Source organism: Pleurodeles waltl, chromosome 12 (assembly GCF_031143425.1).
Source record: "Pleurodeles waltl isolate 20211129_DDA chromosome 12, aPleWal1.hap1.20221129, whole genome shotgun sequence".
Lineage (NCBI taxonomy): Eukaryota > Metazoa > Chordata > Amphibia > Caudata > Salamandridae > Pleurodeles > Pleurodeles waltl.
Genome location: NC_090451.1, coordinates 275,098,720 through 275,124,277, shown reverse-complemented (window position 1 = coordinate 275,124,277; position 25,558 = coordinate 275,098,720). Strand labels below are relative to the sequence as shown.

Below are 25,558 nucleotides of genomic sequence, written 5' to 3'. Positions count from 1 at the left end.
ATTGTCTCAGACCATGACCCCCAATACATTTCACGCTTTAGTAAGCATTTTTTAAAAACACTACATATCGATGTGGCCTTGTCATCTGGTTTTCATCCACAAACTAATGGACAAATTGAACAATATTTACGCTGTTTTTGCAATACTACACAAAGCAACTGGTCGATGTACTTACTTACCAATAGCCAAACTCTCATATAACAACGCAGTACATAGTGCTTCAAAGGTCACTACTTTTTTTGCTCTTATGGTTTTCATTCTAAATCCTTTCCTGCTACCATCAGAGAATCATCTACACTTCCTGCTATCACATCATTTACTCTATGACTCCATAGTATCCAACATATTATACATTCCGATCTTCTAGCTACCAAACTACAAAAGAAAAAGATGGCTGATAAGAGACAATGTGATGCCCCGTCTTATCAAGTCAGAGACATGGTCTGGCTTTCTTCAAAATTTTTGCCTCTGTCTGTCACAAAACAAGTTAAAACCTGTTACTATGAACCATTCCTGATTCTTCAAGAAGTCAATTAAGTGTCATTCCGTCTTCATTTACCTCGAACTTGGAAGATACATCCTGTCTTTCATGTGTCTTAGTTGAAGCCCTATGTGCCTGATCCTTTTCATAGACAATTCACCTGTCCCCCTCCTCAGTTGGTGGATTATGTACCCGAATATGCGGTCCAGGAAATATGTGACTCTTGGAATTTCCAAAGACGTCTCCAGTTTATCATTCACTGGAAGGGCTATCCTCTTAGCGAATGTTCTTGGGAAGATGCCTCTTCTGTTCACGCTCCTCTCTTGGTCCGTTGTTTTTCCGCCTATTTCCGGGCAAACCTGAGGGTTGGGGGTCCTACTGTAGTGCCGTGGGTTCCTGCGGCATCCCCTGTTCGGGCCACGGTGGGGGTCTGCTTTCCCGGCCGCGGGGCTTGCTGTGGCCTTTTCTCTCAGCCGCAACTCACATTGTTGCTCGGGACAAGGTTGGAGGCCCAGGGTTGGGCATCGGGCATTGCTGCATTCAACGCGCAGCATGGGTGTTCGCCGCGGAGTGTATGCGCCCCCCCGTCACTTCACTTACCTGGTGCCCTGTTTAAGGGCTCTTTCTTTCTTCGCTTTTTCTTCTTTTTTTCTTCTTTTCTTGTTCCTAGTGGGGCCATATTCTCTTCTTCCCAGCAAGCTCTTTGTTCTTGTCTTTTCCCTGCATGCATTGGTGCCTTCTTTTGCCTTGTTCTATATCCTCCTTCCCAATCCAAAATGGCGCTCCTGCTTCTTTCCTGCATGTCACTTCCTGCTAAGGGGTTAGATTCTTGTTCTCCTTGCGTTGCAGCACTTCCTTTGGTGGTGATCACACTCTGGCTGGTTTTTCTCTGATTCCAGTTTTTGTTCCTGTTTTTTCAAGCTTTTCCAGTTATTCTTTTTTCGGCGTTGGAATTTTGATTTTTCACATGTCCTTTTCTTTTCTGTTCCAGGGAGTTCCTGTCAAAGAGGTTTTTCCCCTTAGGGGTTTTTCCTCTGGAACTCCTTCTGGAGGGCACAGACTGTTGTGACCTACCATTGTCAGCAGCACTGTGGCTACCGTAAAGGGTCGCCTCTACCTCGGCCAGAGCAGGACCTGCAAGAATCGTGGTCGCACTTCAGCTCCACCAGACAAAGGCAGTAAACGACGAGTAGATCTTGACAGTTAGAGCTTCCATTTGCTTACCATTGGTTGACTTCAATGTCACTTTAATTTCCTTGCTTCTTATTGGTTAGCGCCTCCTGCTTCCTCTAGGCGCTTCCAGTGTTTGTTCCTTCTGTGGAGCATGGACCAAGTACAGCTTACGGTGTGCGCCCAGTGGCTTCATGCTTCTGTAGGTACTTTTTTGTTTGTTTTTTTAAATAACTTTTTGAATGCACACTGAGTACAAGTCGGCAGTCCATCCACCTACCTCTCTCCCTTCTCCCTCCTCCCTCCAGGTTCTTGCCCCAGACTCCCTTCCCACTGTCCAATGTGTTGTTCCTCCCTCCTTCCCCGCATCTTCCTTGTGTTGCTTTCCCCCTCGGCCCTCCTCCCATTGCCTGTTGTTTTGCTGCTCAATCCTCCTCCGAACCTCTCTCATTATACTGTCAGAAAAAAACACTGTTGATCAACCTAAGACAAACCTCTCAGTACAAAAGAGGACAGGCAGATAAGCATAACCGGATCTGTAGCGTGGAACCTGGAGGACTTTAATATAGTCTGTCCCTTGAAGTCATGATCTTGCCACTCACCATAATCAAACAAGACATCATACAGGAATACTCGTATAGGGATGACTGCAGTACAAACCTTTCATAAGTATCTCTGTCCTCACTCTGCCCTTCCTGCTCTTATCTAGACTCATAAGACTTAGTGTGGGTGGCCCAGCTGTTATCTACAGCAGAAGAGCTTGACTGAGAAAAATCATTATAAACTCCACATGGGATATACGTAGTAAATTGAAGCTACCAGCTAGTTTTAATATATATTTGCCAGTCTGTTATCTTCTCACCACCACACCACTAAGTGCTGCCACCCAAGACTCTATAAGAGCGCCACTCCGGGCACTCATGCACAACACCAAAATGCTTTCCACATAGGCTTACAACAAGTACAAAACTCTTCCAAACAAATGCTGCCTGCCGGTGGTGTATCTTGCTGCCCGTCTGAAAATGCACTTCAGCACCCTGAATGGGGTATGAAGTGCTCTATAATGCAAGAACCATAATACAATACAGTTGTGACGCACTCAGCAGAGACTGAACTCTGTTTCAGTTCAAAACGTATTCATAGGGAAGCGAGGACACGCATACCATACAAACTAACTGGATTTGCTTTTTAACAGTAAATGTAACACGATTATTTGCTTAAGTACAAATGTCTTCAAAAGCTGTTGTTCTGCTTGAGTTTATATTTAATTCATCAGTTTGCTTTGTGGGATATGAATCAAAAGGCTCTTTTAAAAAGTCTTTTGAAGGTGTAGTGCCATTTGACTGCAAATGTTGATGCAAAAATGCAGCCAAATGTGTGAAACTCCTTACTCAAAAGACATGCCCTCCGGCCTCGGAATATTGTACTTGCTCCTTGCGGCATTTTAGGGGCCACGGCTGCTTAAGTTTGTTATGCATCATGCAGCCAAAAAGCAGGCTGCGAACATTATGGTTTGGCCCTATTTTCGATAAAGAGCTGAATTCGAGTCCTGACCTTGTATTCTACAGCTCTGCTCGCTGCAGGATTCATCTGCATTTAATTCGAGTGTTGTAATGGAGATGTGAGCAGACATGGTAGACAGAACCCGATATCTTGTCTGGAGAGAGATTACTACGTTAGATCCAGAGTAATTATTGAAAATAAATGCTGCTTCGGAAGAGAACCATCTAGGCAGATTTGACTGTAATTCTTTACCTGTGTCTTTTCTGTTCCCCCTAAAGGCAGGGGCTACAAACTGTTCTGTGACAACAGCTAGCTTTTTAATTCTTACACCTGAAATCCACAATTTCGGTCAGTCACAGAAATCTCACTTGGACTGTCTTGAGTGTATTCTCCCTTGACGGGCATTCTGTGCCCAAGGATCATGCAGCAACAGAGAAAACAAGCATTTACAATGCAATGGGTCTCTCGTTTGTTCAAGTTAGAGCTTTTAGCGTTGTAAATTCCTAGCTGGACTTTTCTTGCCACTTAAATTGAAAATGAAAAGTAAAACAGTTGACACAAGCAAGCCGATTCAAAGCATGGCCAGCATGAGCGCGAAGGAGAAACGCAAAAGGAAGAAGAAGTTCTCTTGTAGTCAAAAATATCGTCAGTGGTGCAATCATCCATGTAACAGGGGCAGTCTGCATGGCAATAATAAAACTGCCCTAAGGAAGGAAAAACGTAAAGCATTTACCAATGATGATAAAGGATTTTTGAAAGGCAAGCCCGCCAACGAGTGAAAGTGATGGGTGTGTGGGTGGGCATGGTTAGAAGCCCACAGTGCTTATTACAGGTCAAAGCGCTTGTGAGCTCGACCTAAAAAATAACTACTTTCGAGCTGTGCTGCAGTTTCAGAATGTTATGGCTAAGGCCAAAGATCACTTCGCACAAGCCCTTAGCAGTACATGATATCATGATCCTGGTATTTTAGATGCCTGACCCTACTTCAGATGGAGGAATTTGTTCTAGAAAAGAGGCACACAGTCCATTTAAGTACCTCTCTTTATGCATCATCAATGCTAAAACCGTCTTGACTGCATGCCGTAGTCTAAAGATTGACTGCAGATTTGCATTTTAGAAGCAGTCAGTTCTGTACACAGTGTGCACTGAGCTGCTCGTAATAAAAAAAAAGTATGATTGGTAGGCTTGCATTAATGTCGAGCATTAGAAATTACTTTGGGCACATTACAGTTCATTTCTTATGTTTCTTGTTTTGCTCACTGTGCTCCTACAGACAGGAACAAACTATGTGCACATCAGCGGTGTCACTGCCCAGCAGGACTGAAGCCATTCCTCCTTGATCAGGCCCATTAAGTCCAAAACCACTTTAGAGTTACTTGTGTGCTCATTTAGAGGAGACGTGGCCTTGTGGGGTGGAGTGCACTCACACTGCAGCAGAATCAAGGTTTATTGCATATGGCTGGTCCTTGACTGTAGTGATGGACTGGAATGTGGTTCTGAGTAATTATCAATGGCTGTCATTAATTCAACCTTTCCCTCACTTTTTTGTTTCTTTCTGAATTGGGACTAGTGGCACATTTGTGTTGGTCTGCTATGGGCGAGAATGTAGAGAACTTGTGCTGCTCCTGTCCAAATTTCCAAGCATCTGGTTTATTTTGAAGTGTGCCCTCCTTCCTCCCCCCCCCCCCCGCCCTTTAATTTTTCCTGTTAACCAAACAAAAGACAGGCACCGCTAGAGTGAGCAAAGATCTCTTAAAGGAGCCCCTTATATCCACATATTCCTTTAAGTTTTTCTTTTTCGGTTTTTTGTTTTCTTAGAGATAGGAGAACCTGCCACACCCATCCGAACATGCTTTATCCGTCTCTTGAATTTCTGGCTTGCTGTGTCTTGCCTCGATTTCATTGTCTCCTCGTCTGACTGCTCAGCTGAAATCGATCTGTGACGACCATATCAATCACTGAGCTAGCTAATGTTCTTCCAGAATCTCCTTGCTTCAGGTTGTAGCATCGCACTCCTCCTTGTGTCAACTCGACGATAACTAAGGCAGGCTTAAATCCAGATTGCATTTTCTACCATAAGAAAATTAAGCACTATTGTTCCCCACCATGTTGAGGCCCTGTCTTTCCTACCAAGTGTGTAAGGGTATACATTTGAGGAGGGGAAAAATTGGCATTAGGCAAAGATCCACAGAGATACCCTATTCCTATGCAGAACAGCAGCGGTGACAACCAGCAACCATGTATATCAACTAACGGACCATTTGAGTAAGCACTCCACAAGAACTAGGAGATGGCTCTGTAAATACTGCAGTACAGCTGCACTCCATGTGTACTGTTGTGTGTTGGCTGCTACATGAGTGCGGAGACAAAGGGACTATTAAAAGAGGCCTATCACGAGCAATCGAGCAAGTGTTGTCCTCAGCTCCGTGATGAAGACAGTCATTGGCAACGCTAATAGGTCGGGCCTTGGCATGCCAGCGTGTGTTATTTATTTTTTCAAACATGTTCAGTAGGCATCAAACGTTTAAAAGTAGTAGAAAGTAAAGTGCTTCAATTTTAAGGTGACGTTTATATGTTTGCAACAGAAGTAAAAACAAATAACCCATAGCAATGGTAAATAAAACGGCACTGCAGTGGAGTACTTTTTGAAGCGTTGTGCACAAAATGCTATGCCTCATAATGTAAAGCCAGTGGCTTAAGTGGGCTGGCTGCCGTATTCTGTAGAGAATGGAAGCAAGATGCGAATGGCACTTGAGCAGACCAATGAATGAAGACTGCTTACCGTCAACTCGTGTATATGTATATAGGCATGTACTTTTATTGTGAATTTTTATGCTCATGAGGATGCCAAGACAGCTAAAGCTTTCTCTAAGCTGTATCAAAAAACGATTAACCATTATTAAGAAGGCAGATGAATGCAGGGGTAGAAATTACGGATTCAGTACCCGCTTTACAACAGAGTGCTTAAAGGAGTTGTGTAAACCAAGTGAGGTTGCTATGGCAACATGTAGAGGCGCTTAAAGGCAGAAATAAAACTCCCAAGCATGTTTTTTTTTTTTCCGTAGTCGTGTTACGCATGGAGTTAATATCCGGCAATAGCGTAGTTTCCGTTGGCGCAGCAAGTGCAGTGCCACCAGGGCCCATGGGCCTGAGGCTCCCCCTGAACTCTGTTTTTTGCTGTAAGTTATGATTGAAACAGCAGCCGGGGCCCATTTCCTCCCTTGCTCTAGGACCCATGATGACACACAAGCTACGCTCCTGCTGTCGGGCGGACTGTCGTCGGTTTTAGGATTTTGGTGCGAGGAGGTGACTCTTCCTCCCCACTGGCTTGGCCGTGCCTCGACTCTCCCTAGGCGTTCTTGTTCTGCTAAGTGCTTGAAGGACATATTCAGGTATTTGGGGCTATATTTACTTCCAGTGGCATGAGTTTCGAGGAACTGTAGTGATTACTGCAGTCGAATCATTTTATTTTTTCCTCTGTGAGCGCCCAGCACTTGCTGGCTTTATCGGACGCAGAGCTATCTAACAATATTTCGGTCAGGGCGCGTGCTGAGCAAGCACGCAAACCGCAGCGGGAGGAGGGAAGCGCGAGGGAAGGAATATCGGAACAGGATGCACAAGTTATGTTTCCCAAACAATAAATGATGGCACAAGGACCGTCCTAAGGCTTGTGTTATTTTGACTATGTGAAGTTTGCAAACTCCCACCCATGTCTGTGCCCTTTTGGGAACGTGTCAGTGATGATATCATTATTTATTAGGTGCCAGGCAAACGAGTGCATCTCAGGTTAGCGAATTTTTCTTTGTGTTTTAAAAAAAAATCTTTTCTAACCATCCAGACCTTACAGTAAGCAACTCCTGCCCGGCATCTCAAATATTTATGAACTATGCCAAAAATGTGGAATTGGTAATAAAAAAAGGGCCAGTCCTGCCCTGAGTAGGCTCAGAATATCACAAATCCCCTTCAGGCTAACAGACACACTTATCACAAGACGTAGCCGAAACATAAGTCATTTTGGAACCATTTCTGTGTTCCAAGGCCCACCCGCTGCCTTATTCGATAACATTTATGTAACCCAAAGAGATCTTTAAGTGAGATAACTATAAAAGATAGGAGGGCTATAAAAAAGGGGTGTGATCAAAGAAGCTAATTAGGTACTTTTACAAAGAGGCGTGGTCTGTCTGAACTCAAATCCTGTTCTTTCCAAAATGAGCTAGCTGACTAGTACATAGCCGCAGTGGCGTAGCGTGGGGGGTGCAGGGGGGCCGGCCGCACCGGGCGCAACATCTTGGAAGAGACTAAATCCACGGGTTAGGGGGCGCAAATTACTTGCCTTGCCCCGGGTTAGGGGGCGCAAATTACTTGCCTTGCCCCGGGTGCTGACAACCCACGCTACGCCACTGCATAGCCGACTCTCTGAGTTTTCTGTTATTACTTCCGGACATATCACCCAGCAGCGAACATATCCCTAAAACAACCCAGGCCTATTGGCTTTGCAAAGCTTGTTAGCGGTATCAGATAAATGAGTAACAGCACTTAATTTGTTGTTAATTATTTCAAATGAAAATGTTTCGGTTCTGAAAATTAACCTGCAAATAAAACATTACTAAGGTCTGCGGGGAGGTAGTGATCTGCGAAATTGCATTCACTCCCTTTCTCCCCTTGAAACCACTTTTCTCTGCAGTCTCTCAGTTACTTTTGCCCTTTTTCTCACCACATCTATCTGGAATCCTGTATCTACGTCTCAAACTGCATCACTATCTTTTCACTCTGTCCTTTTTGTAAGGCTTAAGCACATCATAGCCCCTTCAACATGGCCTCCCTGCTCTCTGTCTCTGACACAGTGGCATAACAAACTTGAGGGTTACCCTGCAAAATCGTCAGAGGGGGCCTCGTACGCTCTGGACCTCAGTCTGGAGCACTCAGCCAGGGCCCTGCTGCCCCCCACAGTATCAAAGGGGGCCCCTAGAGTTTGGTCCCTTCCCACCACAGGGCTGTGCTGGCTTTTGTTACTCCACTGCTCTGACATCAGCGGCGACTGGCGATTTTTAAAAGTGGTGGGGCATATACAGTATATAATAGTAATAATGTTCAAAAGTACCAAGGTGCTTACACTTGTATTGCAGAGGTGACCTGGGCACATTCTATTTATATGTACGTTTTATTTATATAGAATGTTTACCTAACACCTTTGCAATAGAAATTTAACTTTGATGAACCCCTTCGCTGCCAGTCCTTTTCCCCCTCAGGTGGCAGGCCTTTTTTTTGGCTATTTGGGGCAGTTTGAAATCTGATGTGTTTTTTGGAAAGTGCCTAGCTGTGGATTTTGGCCTCTAGCTCAGCCGGCACCTAGGGAAACCTACCAAACCTGTTTGTTTTTTAAAACTAGACACCAAGGGGAATCCAGGATATGGTGACTTGTGGGGCTCTCACGAGGTTCTGTTACCCAGAATCCTTTGCAAACCTAAAAATTTGGCAAAAAACTATTTTCCCTCCAATTTTAGTTATCGAAAGTTCTGGAATCTAACAGGAGCTACACATTTCCTTCCACCCAGCATTCCCCCCAGTCTCGCGATAAAAATGGTATCCCACTTGTGTGGGTAGGCCTAGTGCCCGTGACAGGAATCGCCACTAAACACAACATGGGCACATCACATTTTTACATTGTCAGCTGACGTATTTTTTGAAAAGTGCCTAGCTGGGGATTTTGGTCTGCAGCTCAGCCGGCACCTAGGAAAACCTACCAAACCAGTGCATTTTTAAAGTTAGACACGTAGGGGAACCTAGGATGGGGTGACTTGTGGCACTCTCACCAGGTTCTGTTACACAGAATCTTTTGCAAACTTCAAAATTTGGCAAAAAAACACTTTTTGTCACATTTCGGTGATAGAAACTTCTGAAATCTAAGAAGAGACACAAATTTTCTTCCACCCAGCCACCCCCTGATCTCCCGATAAAAATGGTACCTCACTTTTGGTGGTAGGCCTAGTGCCCGGGACAGGGAATGCCCCAAAACACAACGTGGACACATCACATTTTCCCAAAGAAATCTGACCTGTTTTTTGCAAAGTGCCTAGCTGTGGATTTTGGCTTCTAGCTCTTCCAGCACCTAGGGAAACTTAGCAAACCTGGACATTTCTGAAAACTAGACACCTAGGGGAACCCAGGATGGGGTAACTTGTGGTGCTCTCACCAAGTTCTGCTACCCAGAATCCTTAGCAAACCTCAAAAGTTGGCAAAAAAAACACTCTTTCGTCACATTTCAGTGCTGCAAAGTTTTGGAATCTGAGGGGAGCCACAAACTTCTTTCTATCCAGTGTTTCCCCAGGTCTACCAATAAAAATGGTACCTCATTTGTGTGGGTAGGCCTAGTGCCTGCAAAAGGAAATGCCCTAAAACACTATGTGTACACACCAAAATTATCAAATCCAAAACTTCCTGTTTTTGCTAGGATGGGGTGGGAGGGCACCTGCGTTTTTGGTCCTGGGCTCAGCAGCCATCTAGGGAAACCTACCAAACCCAAACATTTCTGAAAACTAGACACCCGAGGGAGTCCAGGGAGGTGTGACTTGCGTGGATCCCCCAGTGTTTTCTTACCCAGAATTCTCAGCAAACCTCAAATTTAGCTAAAAAATCAAATTTTCCCACATTTCTGTGTGGGATCACCGCACCAGCACAAATTTCTTACCACCCAACGTTCCTTTCAGTCTCCCAGTAAAAATGATACCTCACTTGTGTAGGTGGGCCAAGTGCCTGTGACTGGAAGAGCCAAAAACATGTCGAAAATGAGGGGGAACCAAAGAGGCTCCAAAAAGGCAGTTTGGAAAAAAAATGTTTTTAGAATGACAAGTGGGGCAGAATTTTTATTGGTGTAGATGCGACAAGGCTGGGTGGTAGGAATTTTGGGGATTCCTGCAGATTCTGGAAGGTCCATCACAAAAATGTGGGGAAAATGTGTGATTTCAAGCAAAGTTGGAAGTTTTCAGGGCATTGTGGGTAAGAAAATGGTGGGGGGGCGGAAATCAATATAAACAAAACAAAAAATCGTTGGTGTGTAGTGGCACCTACACATGTCAGGTTGACCACAGCAATAATATGGCCAGTCATGCGCAGTTCATTAACACAGTCTAGTGAATCCTCATCACATTGCTCTGCAGCCTCGCCCCTACCCCTACATGAACAAAATACGTCAGTATATATAGTCTGTCTAGAGTGTAGTGGCTTGCAGTAGGGGGGGCCATACCCCACACTCGTAGGGATCAGCCACAGCACCTTCCAACACTCGCTCCATTTCCTGTAAACACTGCATTTTCATTTCCTTTTATAACAGTCACTATATTAACAGCCTTCACATACTTTCACATACTTTCCTATGGAAAGTTAATTACAAGTGGCACATATGTGGCCATCCCTCTGTGCACTCTGCAGAGAAGCTGACTACTGGATGTGTGCATGTTTTGAGTGACTTCAGGCGTGTTTAGTAATGAGCATCCACTCACAACCTGAACGCCTCCAGACACCTAGAGGTGGCTCAGTGCACACTATGCACTATACAAGAGTCATAGACTGCACGAAGGAACTACAGAAACACATCGTCTGAAAAAATCAAATACAAGAGAATGAAAATCCTCAAATATAAACAGGGGCTGCATTTGGGACTTGGGTTTCCCTAACAGTTTTTGTTGCCAAATCAATCATTTTTGTTTTTGTTTTTAAGGATAAGTACATAAATACAAGGCACAAAAGGGACCTGTATCGAAGTCAGTTTTTAGTTACTGCAAGGTCTGAGACCTGGCAGGACCTGATACACTATAAGTCCTGATTCCAGAGCCTAAACTAGTGCTACGTTCAAGGACATGAGTTTATTAATGCAAGAATGGCTTATTTTACCTAGTTCAGTACCACTTTACATTATGCTGGTTTGTTATGCAGCGGAAACCAGCATCTTGTTGCAGAATCTGAGCATGTTCTATGTTGTAGGACCTCATCCCTGTGCTAGAAAACTGATCCTACGATCCTGCTATATTTACCAACAGCCAGCCAGCGCATCATTCCAAAGGGTCATTAGAGTTCCCTGGGGGTTTTGTATTTTCCAGCAAACTGTTGAGGGAACTCTCACAAAATCTTGACGCATTGTCTGATTATTGTTAGACCTGATAGCCTTACAGTGGTCACCCCTAACTTTTTCCTGCCTCCCTCCACATTTTTGACACCGTTTTTGCTAGTTTTAGGACACTGCACACGTTACCACTGCTAACCAGTGCTAAAGTGCATATGCTCTCTCCCTTAAAACATGGTGACATTGGCTCATACCCAATTGGCTTATTTAATTTACTTGTAAGTCCCCAGTAAAGTGCACTACATGTGTCCAGGGCCTGTAGATTAAATGCTACTAGTGGGTCTGCAGCACTGGTTGTGCCACCCACATAAGTAGCCCCTTAATCATGCCTCAGGCCTGCCACTGCAAGGCTTGTTTGTGCAGTTTCACTGCCACTTTGACTTGACATTTAAAAGTACTTGCCAAGCCTTAAACTCCCCTTTTTCTACATATCTCACCCTTAAGGTAGGCCCTAGGTAACCCATAGGGCAGGGTGCTATGTAGATAAGTAAAGACATAAACCTGTGTAGTTTTTATGTCCTGGTAGTGTAAAACTCCTAAATTTGTTTAACACTGCTGTGAGGCCTGCTCCTTTCAAAGGCTAACATTAGGGCTACCCTCATATACTGTTTGAATGGCAGATTCTGATCTGAAAGGGTAACAGGGTCATATTTAGTATGGCCAGAATGGTAATACAAAATCCTGCTGTTTGGTGAAGTTGGATTTAATATTACTATTTTAGAAATGCCAGTTTTAGAACATGAGCATTTCTCTGCACTTAAATCCTTCGGTGCCTTACAATCCACGTCTGGCTATGTTAATTGAAAGCTTTCTTGTGCATTTCACTCAGACAACCCCAAACACAGGATGCTCAGCCACACCTGCACACATCTGCATACTGAATGGGTCTTCCTGGGGTGGGAGGGTGAGGGCCTTACACTTACATTCAAAAGGACAGTGGCCTGCCCTCAGACAATGGACTGCCAAACACCCTACTGGGACCCTTGCAGACAAGATGGAACTGAAAGGGGACCTTGTGCACTCCTAAACCACTCTTTGAAGTCTCCCTCACTTCAAAGGTCCATTTGGGTATTTAAACCTGGTCTCTGACCCTACCAGCTCAGACACTTCTTGACAGATACCTCCTGGGAAGGGAACTCTGAACCAAAACCTGCAACCTGCTAAGAGAACCTGCCTGGCTGCCCAGAAGGACTCACCTGACTGCTCTGCCTGTAAAGGACTGCCACCTTGCTATTGCCCTGCTGTATTACTGCCCTCTGGCTCTACTGAGAAGTGCTCTCCAAGGGTTTGGATTGGGCTTGCTTCCTGTTTCCTGAAGTCTCAGGGCCAAAAAGAGTTAGGTCCTTATTATGAACATGGTGGTCTGGACTGCCATGTCGGCGGTGGCGGAAATTACCGCCACCGGCATGGGCGTCTGGACCGCCATATTCCTAACACAGGGAGACTGCCACAGGTGGAAGTCAGCGATTGCCAGGCGCTGCCGCCAGGCAGCCTGACGATGGCGGAGTTTCTTATCCGACAGCGCAGCGCTGCAAGCAGCGCTGCCTGCCGAATAAAGAACCTGTGTTCCCCCAGCCTTTCCCTGGCGGTTCCCCCGCCATGGAAATGCTGGCGGAATGGGTGCCCCGAGCCCCCCGCGCAGAGCCCCGTCACGCATGTCACTGCCTGATTTACGGGCAGTGATATGTGCGACGGGTGCTGCTGCTCCCACCGCACTCCTACATTGACCACGGCTCCATGTGGAGCTGTCGGCAATGTCCAGGCCCAGCGGAATGTTTATTGGGCCGATGGGGAACTCAACGGGCTGGCGGTCTGTGTTTAGACCGCCAGCCTGAACACGGCGGGAAATCCCTTCAAGTGTATAATGAGGTCCTTAATCTCTGCAAAAAACTCCTTGTGTGGCGAAAATCGACGCACAGCCTGCCGGAATCGACACACAGCCTGCATTGCAGTGAGAAAATCACTGCATCGCTGAACCGAAACAATGCAGCCTGGCTCCCCAAGTAGAGATCGAGGCAGCGCCAGCGTTGCAACCGGAACTTTAATGCACGGTCCACCTGATCGACGCGTTGTCGAGCCGGAACAACACAGCCCGACTTCCTGCAAGAGGAGTCAACGCAGCTCCTGCTGTGCGACAGAAATTTTCCTGCGTCGCCCACCGGACACAGCTCTTGTAACTTCGTCCTGCACACCCAGGATTTTTCTGCATCGTCCCTGGGGTGTCCAAATACCCCTCAACCCGAAGAGGATCCAAGCCTGTGCACCGGAAATCAATGCTAAACCCTCGCTGTGTGGAAAAGCATTGTCTGTGTGCGCTCAGAGAAACCGACACATACTTCCCCGTTTTCCATGCATCTCCTCCTCTACAGTCGCATGCAGATAATTTAGACGCAAACCAGGTACTTTATGCTTGCAAGAGACACTTGTTGCTTTTTAAGAACTTAAACCTCATCTTATTACAAACGTGAGATTTCAACTTGTATTATTAAATCTTGATTGTTTTGATCTTAATCTACTCAGATACACCACACAGGTTTAAAAAAAATATAGAATATGTATTTTTGGGGTGCTTATACTGTGTTATTGCAAGCTTTATTGTACAAATACTTTACACATTGCCTTCTAAGTTAATCCTGACTGCTCAGTGCCAAGCTACCAGAGGGTGGGCACAGAATAATTTGGATTGTGTGTGACTTACCCTGACTAGAATGAGGGCCCTTGCTTGGACAGGCAGGGAGTAACTTGACTGCCAACCAAAGACCCCATTTCTAACAATTATGAACCATGTTTGTGTTATATGAAATTTCGACCTCCAGTTGCAGGCAAGGAGTGTAACACACAAGTGCAGACATGTCTCATGAACCTGGATTAGGGTTCCATACCAGCACCCTGAGTGACTGAAATGTATTTTGGCTTCCGTGGTTTTCATCCTGGCTAAAAAAGTTTGCTTTGCCTTTTGAGTTTCATCATTGTTTGAAGCAGCAACTCATGGGGCAAGGAAATGTGTTTTGAGGGCGAGGTGGACTGAAGCTGCAGACCCTAGTGCTAGAAGCCAAAGAAATTAAACTAAAAGTTTAAATATATTTTCAACACCTTTGGTCTGCAAGCAGCACTTGGAATTAACCGCTTAGGTGCGGGCGTCGGCCACTGGCCGACGCCCACACACCCTCCCTGGTGCGGGTCACGACCAGTGGCCGACACCAGGAAGGGTATCAATAAATCCTCTGGTGCGTTGCACCCGAGGATTTATTATTTTTTTTAAACCCCCCCCGGGAGACACGGAAGCTTCCGTGTCTCCCCCCGCCCCCCCACCCGCCCCTTTGTGACGTCAGCGTGCCTCGCGGCGCGCTGACGTTACAAAGGTGTTTTCCCCATCAAAGCAGGAAGCAGCCTTGCGGCCGCTTCCTGCTTTGATGGGGAAAACGGCCTTTCTCACGTTCGGGAAGGCCTCGTAAGAAAGGGGAGTGTCTCCCCTTTCTTACGAGGCCTTCCTGAAAGTGTTTCCTGGCCCCCCGGTCGCAGCTGTGCTGCGATCGGGGGCCAGGAAACACTTTCAGGTTTCCTGGCCCCCCGATCGCAGCACAGCTGCGATCAGGGGGCCAGGAAACACTTTGAAAAGGCCTTGTAAGAAAGGGGAGACTCTCCCCTTTCTTACGAGGCCTTCTCAAACTGTTTCTGGCCCCCGATCGCAGCTGTGCTGCGATCCGGGGCCAGGAAACACTTTGAGAAGGCCTCGTAAGAAAGGGGAGAGTCTCCCCTTTCTTACGAGGCCTTCTCAAAGTGTTTCCTGGCCCCGGATCGCAGCACAGCTGCGATCGGGGGCCAGGAAACACCACTAGACGCCAGGGATTTCACTTTGGGGGGGCGGCCCCCTCGGAAAACGGGCCACCGCCCCCCCCCCCCCCCCCCCCCGGGGGCATAATTAATTTTTTTAAAAAAAGGTAGGTGCCCCCTGGGGGGGGGGGGCGATCGCGCCCCCCCCCCCCCCCAGAGGATTGTTTTAAAAAAAAAAAATAATAATAATTTTTAAAAAAAAAATGACAGGGGGTCGCCCGTGGGCAGGGTGACCCCCTGTGGGGGCATTTTTTTTTTTAGATGTTGTAGGGTTTCCCTGGGGGCCATTTTGGCCCCCAAGGAAACCATACAACAACTAAAAAAAATAGATCTATATATAGATCTATATTTATATATCTATGTAGATAGATATATCTATGTACATGGATATATCTATAGATATATCCATGTACATAGATATATATATATATATATATATATATATATAGAGGTAGATCTATATATACCAAAGAGATTTATAAAGTGTGCTACTCACCTGTGAGGGTCTCAAGGCGCTTGGGGGGGTGGGGGCGGGGCGGGGGGAGGGAAAGGGGCTGGGAGGTTCACTGTTCGAAAAGCCAGGTTTTGAGGCCCTTCCTGAAAAGAAGTAGGTTTTGGGTCTTGCGAAGGTGGGTTGTGAGGGCGTTCCAGGTTTTGGGTGCAAGGTAGGAGAAGGATCTGCCCCCGGTGGTGGTGTGTTTGATGCGGGGGACAGAGGCGAGATAGAGGTCAGCTGAGCGGACGTTTCGTGTGGGGGTGTGGAAGGTGACTCTCGTTGAGGTAGGCAGGGCCTGTGTTGTGGAGTGATTTGTGTGCGAGGATGAGGATCTTGAAGGTGATCCTTTTGTCAATGGGGAGCCAGTGGAGGGATTTGAGGTGTGGAGAGATGTGTTCGTGTCGGCGGAGGTCGAGGATGAGTCGTGCTGCTGAGTTCTAGATGCGTGTAGTTTGCGCTTGAGTTTTAGAGTGGTGCAGGCGTAGAGGGCGTTTCCGTAATCAAGCCTGCTGCTGATGTGTGCGTGAGTGACAGTTTTTCTGGTCTCTGTGGGGATCCATTTGAATGTTTTTCAGTATACGGAGTGTGTTGAAGCATGAGGAGGTGAGAGCGTTGATTTGTTGGGTCATCGAGAGGGAGGAGTCTAGGATGATGCTGAGGTTGCGTGCGTGGTTGGCGGGGGTGGGTGCAGGGCCTAGCGTGGTGGGCCACCATGAGGGGTCCCAGGTGTTTTTGTGTGGGCCAAAGAGGATTATTTTGGTTTTGCTTGAGTTGAGTTTCAGGTGATTGGCTGTCATATATATATCACTTTTGTCAATATGTGTGTGGTTTCCCTGGGGGGAAAAGGGTCCGACTTGTCTAGTGGCAGTTTTAGTGCCATAAAGAAGCGCAGAAGGTTTATATGCCTACTGCAAAGAGCAAATCTGTATTTTATGTAAATAGCTGAGTACATTAGCAAAGTCTATGGAGAGATGAAGGGCACTTTTGCTGGGTGGTAATGAGGGAATCCGAGGAGGAGGGAGTGGGAGCACCAATAATGATTGTTGGACTGGGCGCAGGAGGTGCTAAAGACTGTGACGAATGGTATGTGACAAGGTGTTTTTTGAGTGTCTTGAAAGTACGTGCTGATTGAGGGAAGAAGCGCAGGTAAGGTGGCCTCTACTGTTGCACGTATCTCACACACCATCGATTTTGTGACTGTCTACGTAGGCTAGTGTTTTAGAGCAACAGTTTAGCCAATAGCAGAGATGGCATCTTGATGGATGACTGCTGCCTACACTCGGGTTATAGAGGACCGCTCTGACATAGGATCAGAGACTGAGACATCAGATACTGAGACAGCATCTGAGGGATAGGACAATGGCGCAGACTCTGGGAGTGATTTTTCAGTCAGAGGAGTCCCATTCGATAACTCCTCTTCCAGTACATTATGAGGGAGGTGATGAGGACAGTCCTGCTGTCCCTTCGCAAGCTGTTTGTGCAACTGGGTAATAGTGGGTTAGGCCAACCCAGAGAGCAGGTGAATGCGGCGGCAAGCAGAGAGAGAGTGCTCTCTTGGGAGCTCCCCAATTTAGTTCAGTCCCAAATTCCACCACCCAAATCATATTGTGGAGACATCAAAATTATCCATGGCAAAACAAACTGGTTTTGTAAGGCAGGCACCTGTGTTTTTGGTCCTGGATTCGGCGGCCATATAGAGAAACACACTAAACCCAAACATTTCTGGAAACTAGACATTCGGGGGAGTCCACAGAGGTGTGACTTGTGTGGCTTCCCCAAAGTTTTCTTACCCAGAATACCCTGCAAAGCTGAAATGTTGAAAAAAAACTCAATTTTTCTCGCATTTCTGTCACACAAACTACAGGAATATGCTGGGATCCACAATATTCCTACCACCCAGTGACTCCTCACCTGTCCTGATAAAAACACTACCCCACTTGAGTGCCTACACCTAGTGTCTGTGTCAGGAATGGATCACCCCAGGGTCAACATCTGCCTCACGTAAGGACCAACATTGACCGTTGTGTGATCTATTCCTGTCGCAGGCACCAGGCCTAACCACACAAGTGAGGTATCATTTTTATCGGGAGGCTTGGGGGAACGCTGGGTGGAAGGAAATTTGTGGCTCCTCTCAGATTCCAGAACTTTCTGTCACCGAAATGTGAGGAAAACTTGTTTTTTTAGCCACTTTTTGAGGTTTGCAAAGGATTCTGGGTAACAGAACCTGGTCAGAGCCCCGCGAGTCACCCCATCTTGGATTCCCCTAGGTCTCTAGTTTTCAAAAATGTACAGGTTTGGTAGGTTTCCCTAGGTGCCGGCTGAGCTAGAGGCCAAAATCTACAGGTAGGCACTTTGCAAAAAACAGCTCTGTTTTCTGTGATGTGTCCACGTTGTGTTTTGGGGCATTTCCTGTCGCGGGCGCTAGGCCTACCCACACAAGTGAGGTATCATTTTTATCGGGAGACTTGGGGGGACGCTGGGTGGAAGGAAATTTGAGGCTCCTCTCAGATTCCAGAACTTTCTGTCACCGAAATGTGAAGAAAACTTGTTTTTTTAGCCACTTTTTGAGGTTTGCAAAGGATTCTGGGTAACAGAACCTGGTCAGAGCCCCGCGAGTCACCCCATCTTGGATTCCCCTAGGTCTCTAGTTTTCAAAAATGTACAGGTTTGGTAGGTTTCCCTAGGTGCCGGCTGAGCTAGAGGCCAAAATCTACAGGTAGGCACTTTGCAAAAAACAGCTCTGTTTTCTGTGATGTGTCCACGTTGTGTTTTGGGGCATTTCCTGTCGCGGGCGCTAGGCCTACCCACACAAGTGAGGTATCATTTTTATCGGGAGACTTGGGGGGACGCTGGGTGGAAGGAAATTTGAGGCTCCTCTCAGATTCCAGAACTTTCTGTCACCGAAATGTGAGGAAAACTTGTTTTTTTAGCCACTTTTTGAGGTTTGCAAAGGATTCTGGGTAACAGAACCTGGTCAGAGCCCCGCGAGTCACCCCATCTTGGATTCCCCTAGGTCTCTAGTTTTCAAAAATGTACAGGTTTGGTAGGTTTCCCTATGTGCCGGCTGAGCTAGAGGCCATAATCTACAGGTAGGCACTTTGCAAAAAAACAGCTCTGTATTTTGTGAAAAAATGGGATGTGTCCACGTTGTGTTTTGGGGCATTTCCTGTCGCGGGCGCTAGGCCTACCCACACAACTGAGGTATCATTTTTATCGGGAGACTTGGGGGAACATAGAATAGCAAAACAAGTGTTATTGCCCCTTATCTTTCTCTACATTTTTTCCTTCCAAATATAAGAGAGTGTGTAAAAAAGACGTCTATTTGAGAAATGCCCTGCAATTCACATGCTAGTATGGGCACCTCGGAATTCAAAGATGTGCAAATAACCACTGCTCCTCAAAACCTTATCTTGATCCCATTTAGGAAATGCAAAGGTTTTCTTGATACCTCTTTTTCACTCCTCATATTTCAGCAAATGAATTGCTGTATACCCAGTATAGAATGAAAACCAACTGCAGGGTGCACCTCATTTATTGGCTCTGGGTACCTAGGGTTCTTGATGAACCTATAAGCCCTTTATATCCCCGCAACCAGAAGAGTCCAGCAGACAAAACGGTATATTGCTTTCAGAAATCTGACATCGCAGGAAAAAGTTACAGAGTAAAACATAAAGAAAAATGGCTGTTGTTTTCAGCTCAATTTCAATATTTTTTTATTTCAGCTGTTATTTTCTGTAGGAAAACCTTGTAGGATCTACACAAATGACCCCTTGCTGAATTCAGAATTTTGTCTAGTTTTCAGAAATGTTTAGCTTTCCGGGATCCAGCATTGGTTTCATACCCATTCCTGTCACTAACTGGAAGGAGGTTGAAAGCACCAAAAATAGTAAAAATGGGGTATGTCCCAGTAAAATGCCAAATTTGTGTTGGAAAATGTGGTTTTCTGATTCAAGTCTGCCCGTTCCTGAAAGGTGGGAAGATAGTGATTTCAGCACCAGAAACCCTTTGTTGATGGCATTTTCAGGGAAAAAACCACAAGCCTTCTTCGGCGGCCCTTTTTTCCCATTTTTTTGGAAAAAACTAAATTTTCACTGTATTTTGGCTATTTTCTTGGTCTCCTCCAGGGTAAACCACAAACTCTGGGTATCATTAGAATCCCTAGGATGTTGGAAAAAAAGGACGCAAATTTGTCGTGGTTAGCTTATGTGGACAAAAAGTTATGAAGCCCTAAGCGCGAACTACCCCAAATAGCCAAAAAAGGGCTCAGCACTGGGGGGGAAAAGGCCCAGCAGCTAAGGGGTTAAGGTTACCGCCTGAAGTAGCACTGCTACTAACAGAACCAGTAGCAGTATTACTAGTACTTTTAGGAGCAGTGCTGTTAGTACAATGACAATTACTACTATGATTAGTTCTCCTAGTAATTCATGCTAGTCTTAGTACTGCTTATACTACTCATACTATCACTATTACCAGTACGACTAGTATTACACATTTTAGTGTGCCTACTATTTTTTTCTGCCTATTAGTTTATTTTTTTATCCGACAGTAGCACTTGTAGGTGAGACCTGGATAGATTATTAAGAATTCAGCAGCGTTGTTGTTTTCCAGGTACTTTGTACCCTTACTTAAAGTTGGCTGATGTGTGGGACATCAGTCAAAAAGTGGCAGCTGTGTCCGTAAGAGTGCATTGAAGTCACTGCCACTCGAAATACAGTGAAATGGGCATCCACCACTTTTTGATGGATGTCCTACTTGGCCAAACTCTAAATAAGGCATTTAAGCTACTTAAGTACGTCCACATATGACCCCTTTAAAGCGTGGTATCTACCTAAAGGAAGGCAACATTCCTCCCCTTTTGTAAGTGGCCCCTGCATGAGGGTATGATCACAGGCAGTGAGTGGCTCAGTATACCTAGAAATATCTGGGACTTTGCCTCCATCACACTTTGAGGGTTTAGATGAGATAGTAGCTCACCAGACCTAAAGAATACTCTGCAAGCAAGAGTATAGCAGGTATCTTATTAAATTAACAAGAAGGCTATCCTTTCTCTGTACTAAAGGCATAAAGCAGTACTAAAAAAAAATAGCATAGGAACAAGGCAGGCATATCGTTGCAGGTTGGACTAGGCCAGACAACTCGCCAAAGGCTGGTGGAGGTTAAACAAAATTTTCCCACCTCGGAGATGTTATGGGAGGGAGGCGTACTAAATCCAACTGGACCCTAGCCCAATTAAGCCCATTGGTCATGTGGAGGACTCCTATTTTTCACATGCAGCTCTCTGGAAAGAGCGTACCCCAACTTAGGGAGGGATAAAACAAAAGCTTGGATTTCCTAAAGTAGAAATGCAGACAAGAAGGACGGGTACAGAAACAGAGAGCTGGCATCTTTTTCAGCAGAATTTGTCCTCTGCCTGGTTAATTTATGAGGTTTGCATGTACATTACAGTTAGCGTTTATCTCTTTATGTTCTCGCGGGCAGCTACTCTCCTTGATTGTGAGTTTTCCTGCCTGAGTGTCCGTGGGGATGGATGGTCTTCTTGGTGAGAAAAGGTGGGAGGTATTCAGCAGTCCCCTTGCCCGAATAAGTGATGTTGTTTGATTTTCTGTATTGTGATTGCTTTGTATGGGTTGACCTACCTTGCCAGGCTCCAATTTAACCCATGGGAGTGAGTGTTATGTCAGTGGTTGTTCCTGTATAGTTCTTCAGGAGGTTCGAGTTTTAGGCCCCTGTACTTGTGCTGCATGGTCGTGTCAGAGCAGGGTGCCTCATGCTCCTCCAAATGGACTTAGAGGGTTCAATTTCAGATTTTGTAGTACAGTGTTTAGGGCTTCTCTGTTTCTCATTTTGGGCGCATTGGTCCTGATCTAAACGCTAGTAGAAACATGTTGGCCTTGGATCGGATTTCCTTGTATTTATAATATTCAGATCCAGTATCCCTGTCATGGTCTGATATTTCCTGATCTTCTTCGGTCACTCTGAGTCCCTGTCTTCCCACTAGAGCTGTCATTTCTGAGATTCCAACCCCCTGGGCCCCGTGTCCACAAACTCCCCGCCCCACCAGAACACTTGTTCCTGAGTCTGTCTGTTCGAGGGCTCCCTGGGATAAGTGGATGAGTGTTGACAGCCTGACAGAACAGGCTGGTGTGCACATATGCAGAAATAAACCAGAACAAAAACATGCTGTGTAGTCTGAAACGTGTGAGGAGTAGCTTTGTTGTATGAAACACAAGAGGAGTAGGTCTTCTGTGACAGGTCTGCCAGCTGAGCCAGGGGTGACTCTGACAAATGTAAGGGGTAGCTTTGACATCTGTGGCAAGTCTGGGATAGCTTAGCTTGACCATGAATAATTATAATATTCAAATAGAACAGCATGCTGGTATCCAGTCCAGAATTATGATATGGGCCGTGGTTCTAACAATGGTAAGTGAGAGGTAGCTCTACAGACTGTGAAAGGGAGAGACACCTCTGCTGTCTACACTGAGCAAGCAGTCAATCAGTTAAGCAAGAGGTGACTTGTCCTTGCTCACATGATGTCCAAATCTCCTCGTGCGCAAAACACATCAGCAAATCAGTAATCCTTGGATTGGCGGAAACTCTGACAAACCATGAGCCATGTCACTTTATGCACTCTGGGAATCAGCAGCTACCTAGAAAGACAACAGAGTTTTTTCACCCCCCCGGGCAGAAGGTTAATTTCTTGTGTCGGCCAATCCATTGGTTCCTAAAGTCAAGCCACATATGACCACTGATTTTTTTTAAATGCACCATTTACAATTTACAGGGCACCACCTAGAATCCCATTCGTTTTATAAATCCTTTTTGTATGGACATTTTGTCAAATCCATGCATAGATTGCAAAAATCCCTTGATAGCGGACAGAAATGTGCTTGCCTACTCCTTGCATGTCCGTGAAGGAAAAGGATAAAATACATTTGTGCAAGTTATTTGCCACCCACCAACAATAGAGCAATAGCTACCACAAATAAATTATTTAGGCAAGCGCTGGTGTACAACAAAAGTGTAGGGGGCGTAATAGTATAAGGGGTGTTAAGCATAAAAGGTTTACAGTAACCAGGAGGTTTCTCTCCTATATGTGCCTCTTTTAAATAGTAAGGTTTTCAGTGCAGCCTTGAAGATGTTATAAATAGATGCTTTCCTAATGGGGAGACCATGGAGTTTTGGAGCAACTTGAAAAGAAAGTCAACTTTAGGGTCCTGATTTTGGTAAACCTTGAAGCATCAAGGCACAGTCACCACTTACTTTTGGGTACCCTGCAAGGATCTTGCATTTCCATCCAAGATATTTTGGCTTCCTTATATGAACTGCTTTGTAAATCATACTTGCTAGTTTAAATTTCCATCTTGCTTCAGGGAGGAGAAAGGGTGGTTAATTTAGAACGGGCTGATGAGGTCTCTGCATCGAATGTCAGTAGTCATGCAGCTGTGTGAAGAATAGTTTTAGTGGGGCTACTCTTGATTTGGGAAGACAAATAGTATCTCTTATAACAGAGGGAAATCCTAGTACTCAACACGGTTTGGAGCCAGAATGCGTAGGGTGATAGAACTTTAATATTAGATGAGCTTTTCATCTTCATTCCCTTAATGACAAGAAAAGGTCTCAATTACAAAAGGATGTGAAGAAGGGTAATCCAGACTGTGCATCAGATCATGTCTTGTAGTTAGCATTGTGTGTGTAAGGCCTTTGCAGTTCTCTGTAATAAGACTAATACTTTCCTCCACAGCAGGGAGCCTGAGTATAGTTGTATTCTTTACAACTCTTAAAATGTGTGTAAACACAGTGGTTTATATTGTGCCTTTTACCCTTAAATAAATGAGACCATAATGTTTATTTTGCTGAAATAGATGACTCAAAGATATATTTCTTTTCTTGCAGCTACCTAGACAGCTTAGATCGAATTGGTGCTCCCGACTATCAGCCCACAGAGCAGGATATCCTCCGAACCAGAGTCAAGACAACTGGCATTGTAGAAACTCACTTCACGTTCAAAAACCTCCACTTCAGGTGAGTTCAAAATGGAAACGATGTTCCTGAGCCCAGAAGAACGGAAATGAAACAAAACATGAATCTCAAATGTCTGTGACTTTCCAAAAGTGTTGAAAACATAGAAGCTGCTATAAAAAAAAGTTAAACAAATGATAATCACTAATTGTAACATCTTTAAGATCATGAAGTCTAAGTGGCTTACTACAAGTGGGCTGGATGCGGGAAAGGGAGGCTATTTGTAAAAATACTGCACCTGCCTAATAACGGTTATATACTCGTAGAATCGGTGTTCTCTTGTGCATCCCATCCACGTATAAGCCGCAAACCTAGTTAACTCTCTAGTTGATCCTATTGTGGATGATTCTACCACAATCTTACTTCTTTATGAATTATTAATTCCGAAGTATAACGTGCATATACAGATAGCAAGACAGTAATTAGTGGATGTTTCTGGTAACCTTATTAATGACTTCATGAAAAAATCTAACACGATTTGTGAGTTGTACTCAGAATAACATAACAGTTCATTAGATGTTTTAGATAATTTATTGATTACATTTTCAGCTAACGTGTTTTGCCCTGTATGATGGTGCACAGGCCTGGGGTTTATTCAAGGCTAAGATTATCTTCAGCTTTGAAAAGGAACTTGGTGTGGTTAGGGGAGGGCAAGAAGTGAGAAGCGCCTCCGTGATTGGGATAATCTGTGCTTAGGTGCCTGGAGGTTAGGGAAACTGGGACTAGATCTCCGAGGTAACTATTGAATCGTGATTCGTGTAGAACACCCATGTAGTGTAATTTGCACCCAGTACTACATTGATGTTCTTCTCTGTGCCCTCCTATGAAAGGCAAACTTGATTACAGGATGGATGCATGTTACCACGGATACCTAGTCCCTGGACCATCACCTACTTCAAGTTGCTTTTAGACCTAAGAGGTTGCATCTTGGCTACCTAACATGTACCATATTGTTCTACAGTCCACTGCATGTTTTCCTAAACCTCCAAACATGAACAATCCCAATTACGGCGGTTTCCCACTACTTGCTCTCCATAACCACACCAAGTACAGTTCAGAACCTGAAAATTATCTTAACCTAGTAAAGGCCCTAGATCTGCACTCCATCACAAAGGAAGAAATATGTGCTGGCTGACAAATGAAACAATCAATAACATAAAAAAAATCAGATCTATGGAAATAATTTATTCTGAGTACGACTTACAACTCAAATGTTTGAATGTTACATGAAGTCATTAATAAGATTACCAGAAACAGACAATAGTTACTGCCTTTGCTATCTGTATATGAACCCTTATACCTTTGAAGTAGCAGCGCATAAAATTGTAGGATTTTGGTAGGAGCATCAGCTAGGGAGCTAGAATTTGGCTGAGCACTCCCTTTAAACCCTCTACCATCAGAAGAGGACAGGGTTTACCAGTGGCATGAGTATCAGGATCTCCAGGGAGTTGGAAGATACCGTAAGATCACAAGTTGATTTTCAGAGAATCCCCCTAGAATTCATGAATTACTGGGGGAATCGTGCACACTACACCAGATTCCCACAGGGTGGGCTCCTCTGGTAGGGCGGAGGAGCAGCGCCGCCCCCGCCCCCTCCCTCCTCCGGCACCAGCAGCAAAACTTTCAAGAAAACAATAATAAACTGTGTTTATTATTGTTTTCTTGAAAAGGGCTGGGGCATTGGGGTGACGAGCACTTGAGAGGAGTTCACAGAGCACTCCTCTCAGAGCGCATGTGTGTTTGGTCGGCTGTCTCAGGCCGCCGAACATACATACTCAGTAGGCTCTCTCCAGCCCGCCACTGTGTTGCTAGGCTGGAGAGAGCCTGCACAGGCTTCCAGTCTGCCTGGGAGTGCCCTGAGTGGGCGCTCCCAGCCAATCCTGAAGCTGGGAGCCAGTGCCTGCAGCGAGACAGAGCAGAGCGGATGGAGCAGCAC

At 45.4% G+C, this 25,558-nt stretch overlaps 1 protein-coding gene across 2 annotated transcripts in view; it reads left to right on the top strand.

Moving 5' to 3' along the window:
* GNAO1 (G protein subunit alpha o1) overlaps window positions 1–25,558 on the top strand; it is a 552,951-nt gene that overhangs the window by 400,901 nt on the left and 126,492 nt on the right. For both annotated transcript variants that reach the window (XM_069215851.1, XM_069215852.1), the window contains exon 5: window positions 23,497–23,625. In XM_069215851.1, coding sequence (XP_069071952.1) covers window positions 23,497–23,625 — 129 coding nt within the window. The remainder of the gene's footprint in view (window positions 1–23,496; window positions 23,626–25,558) is intronic.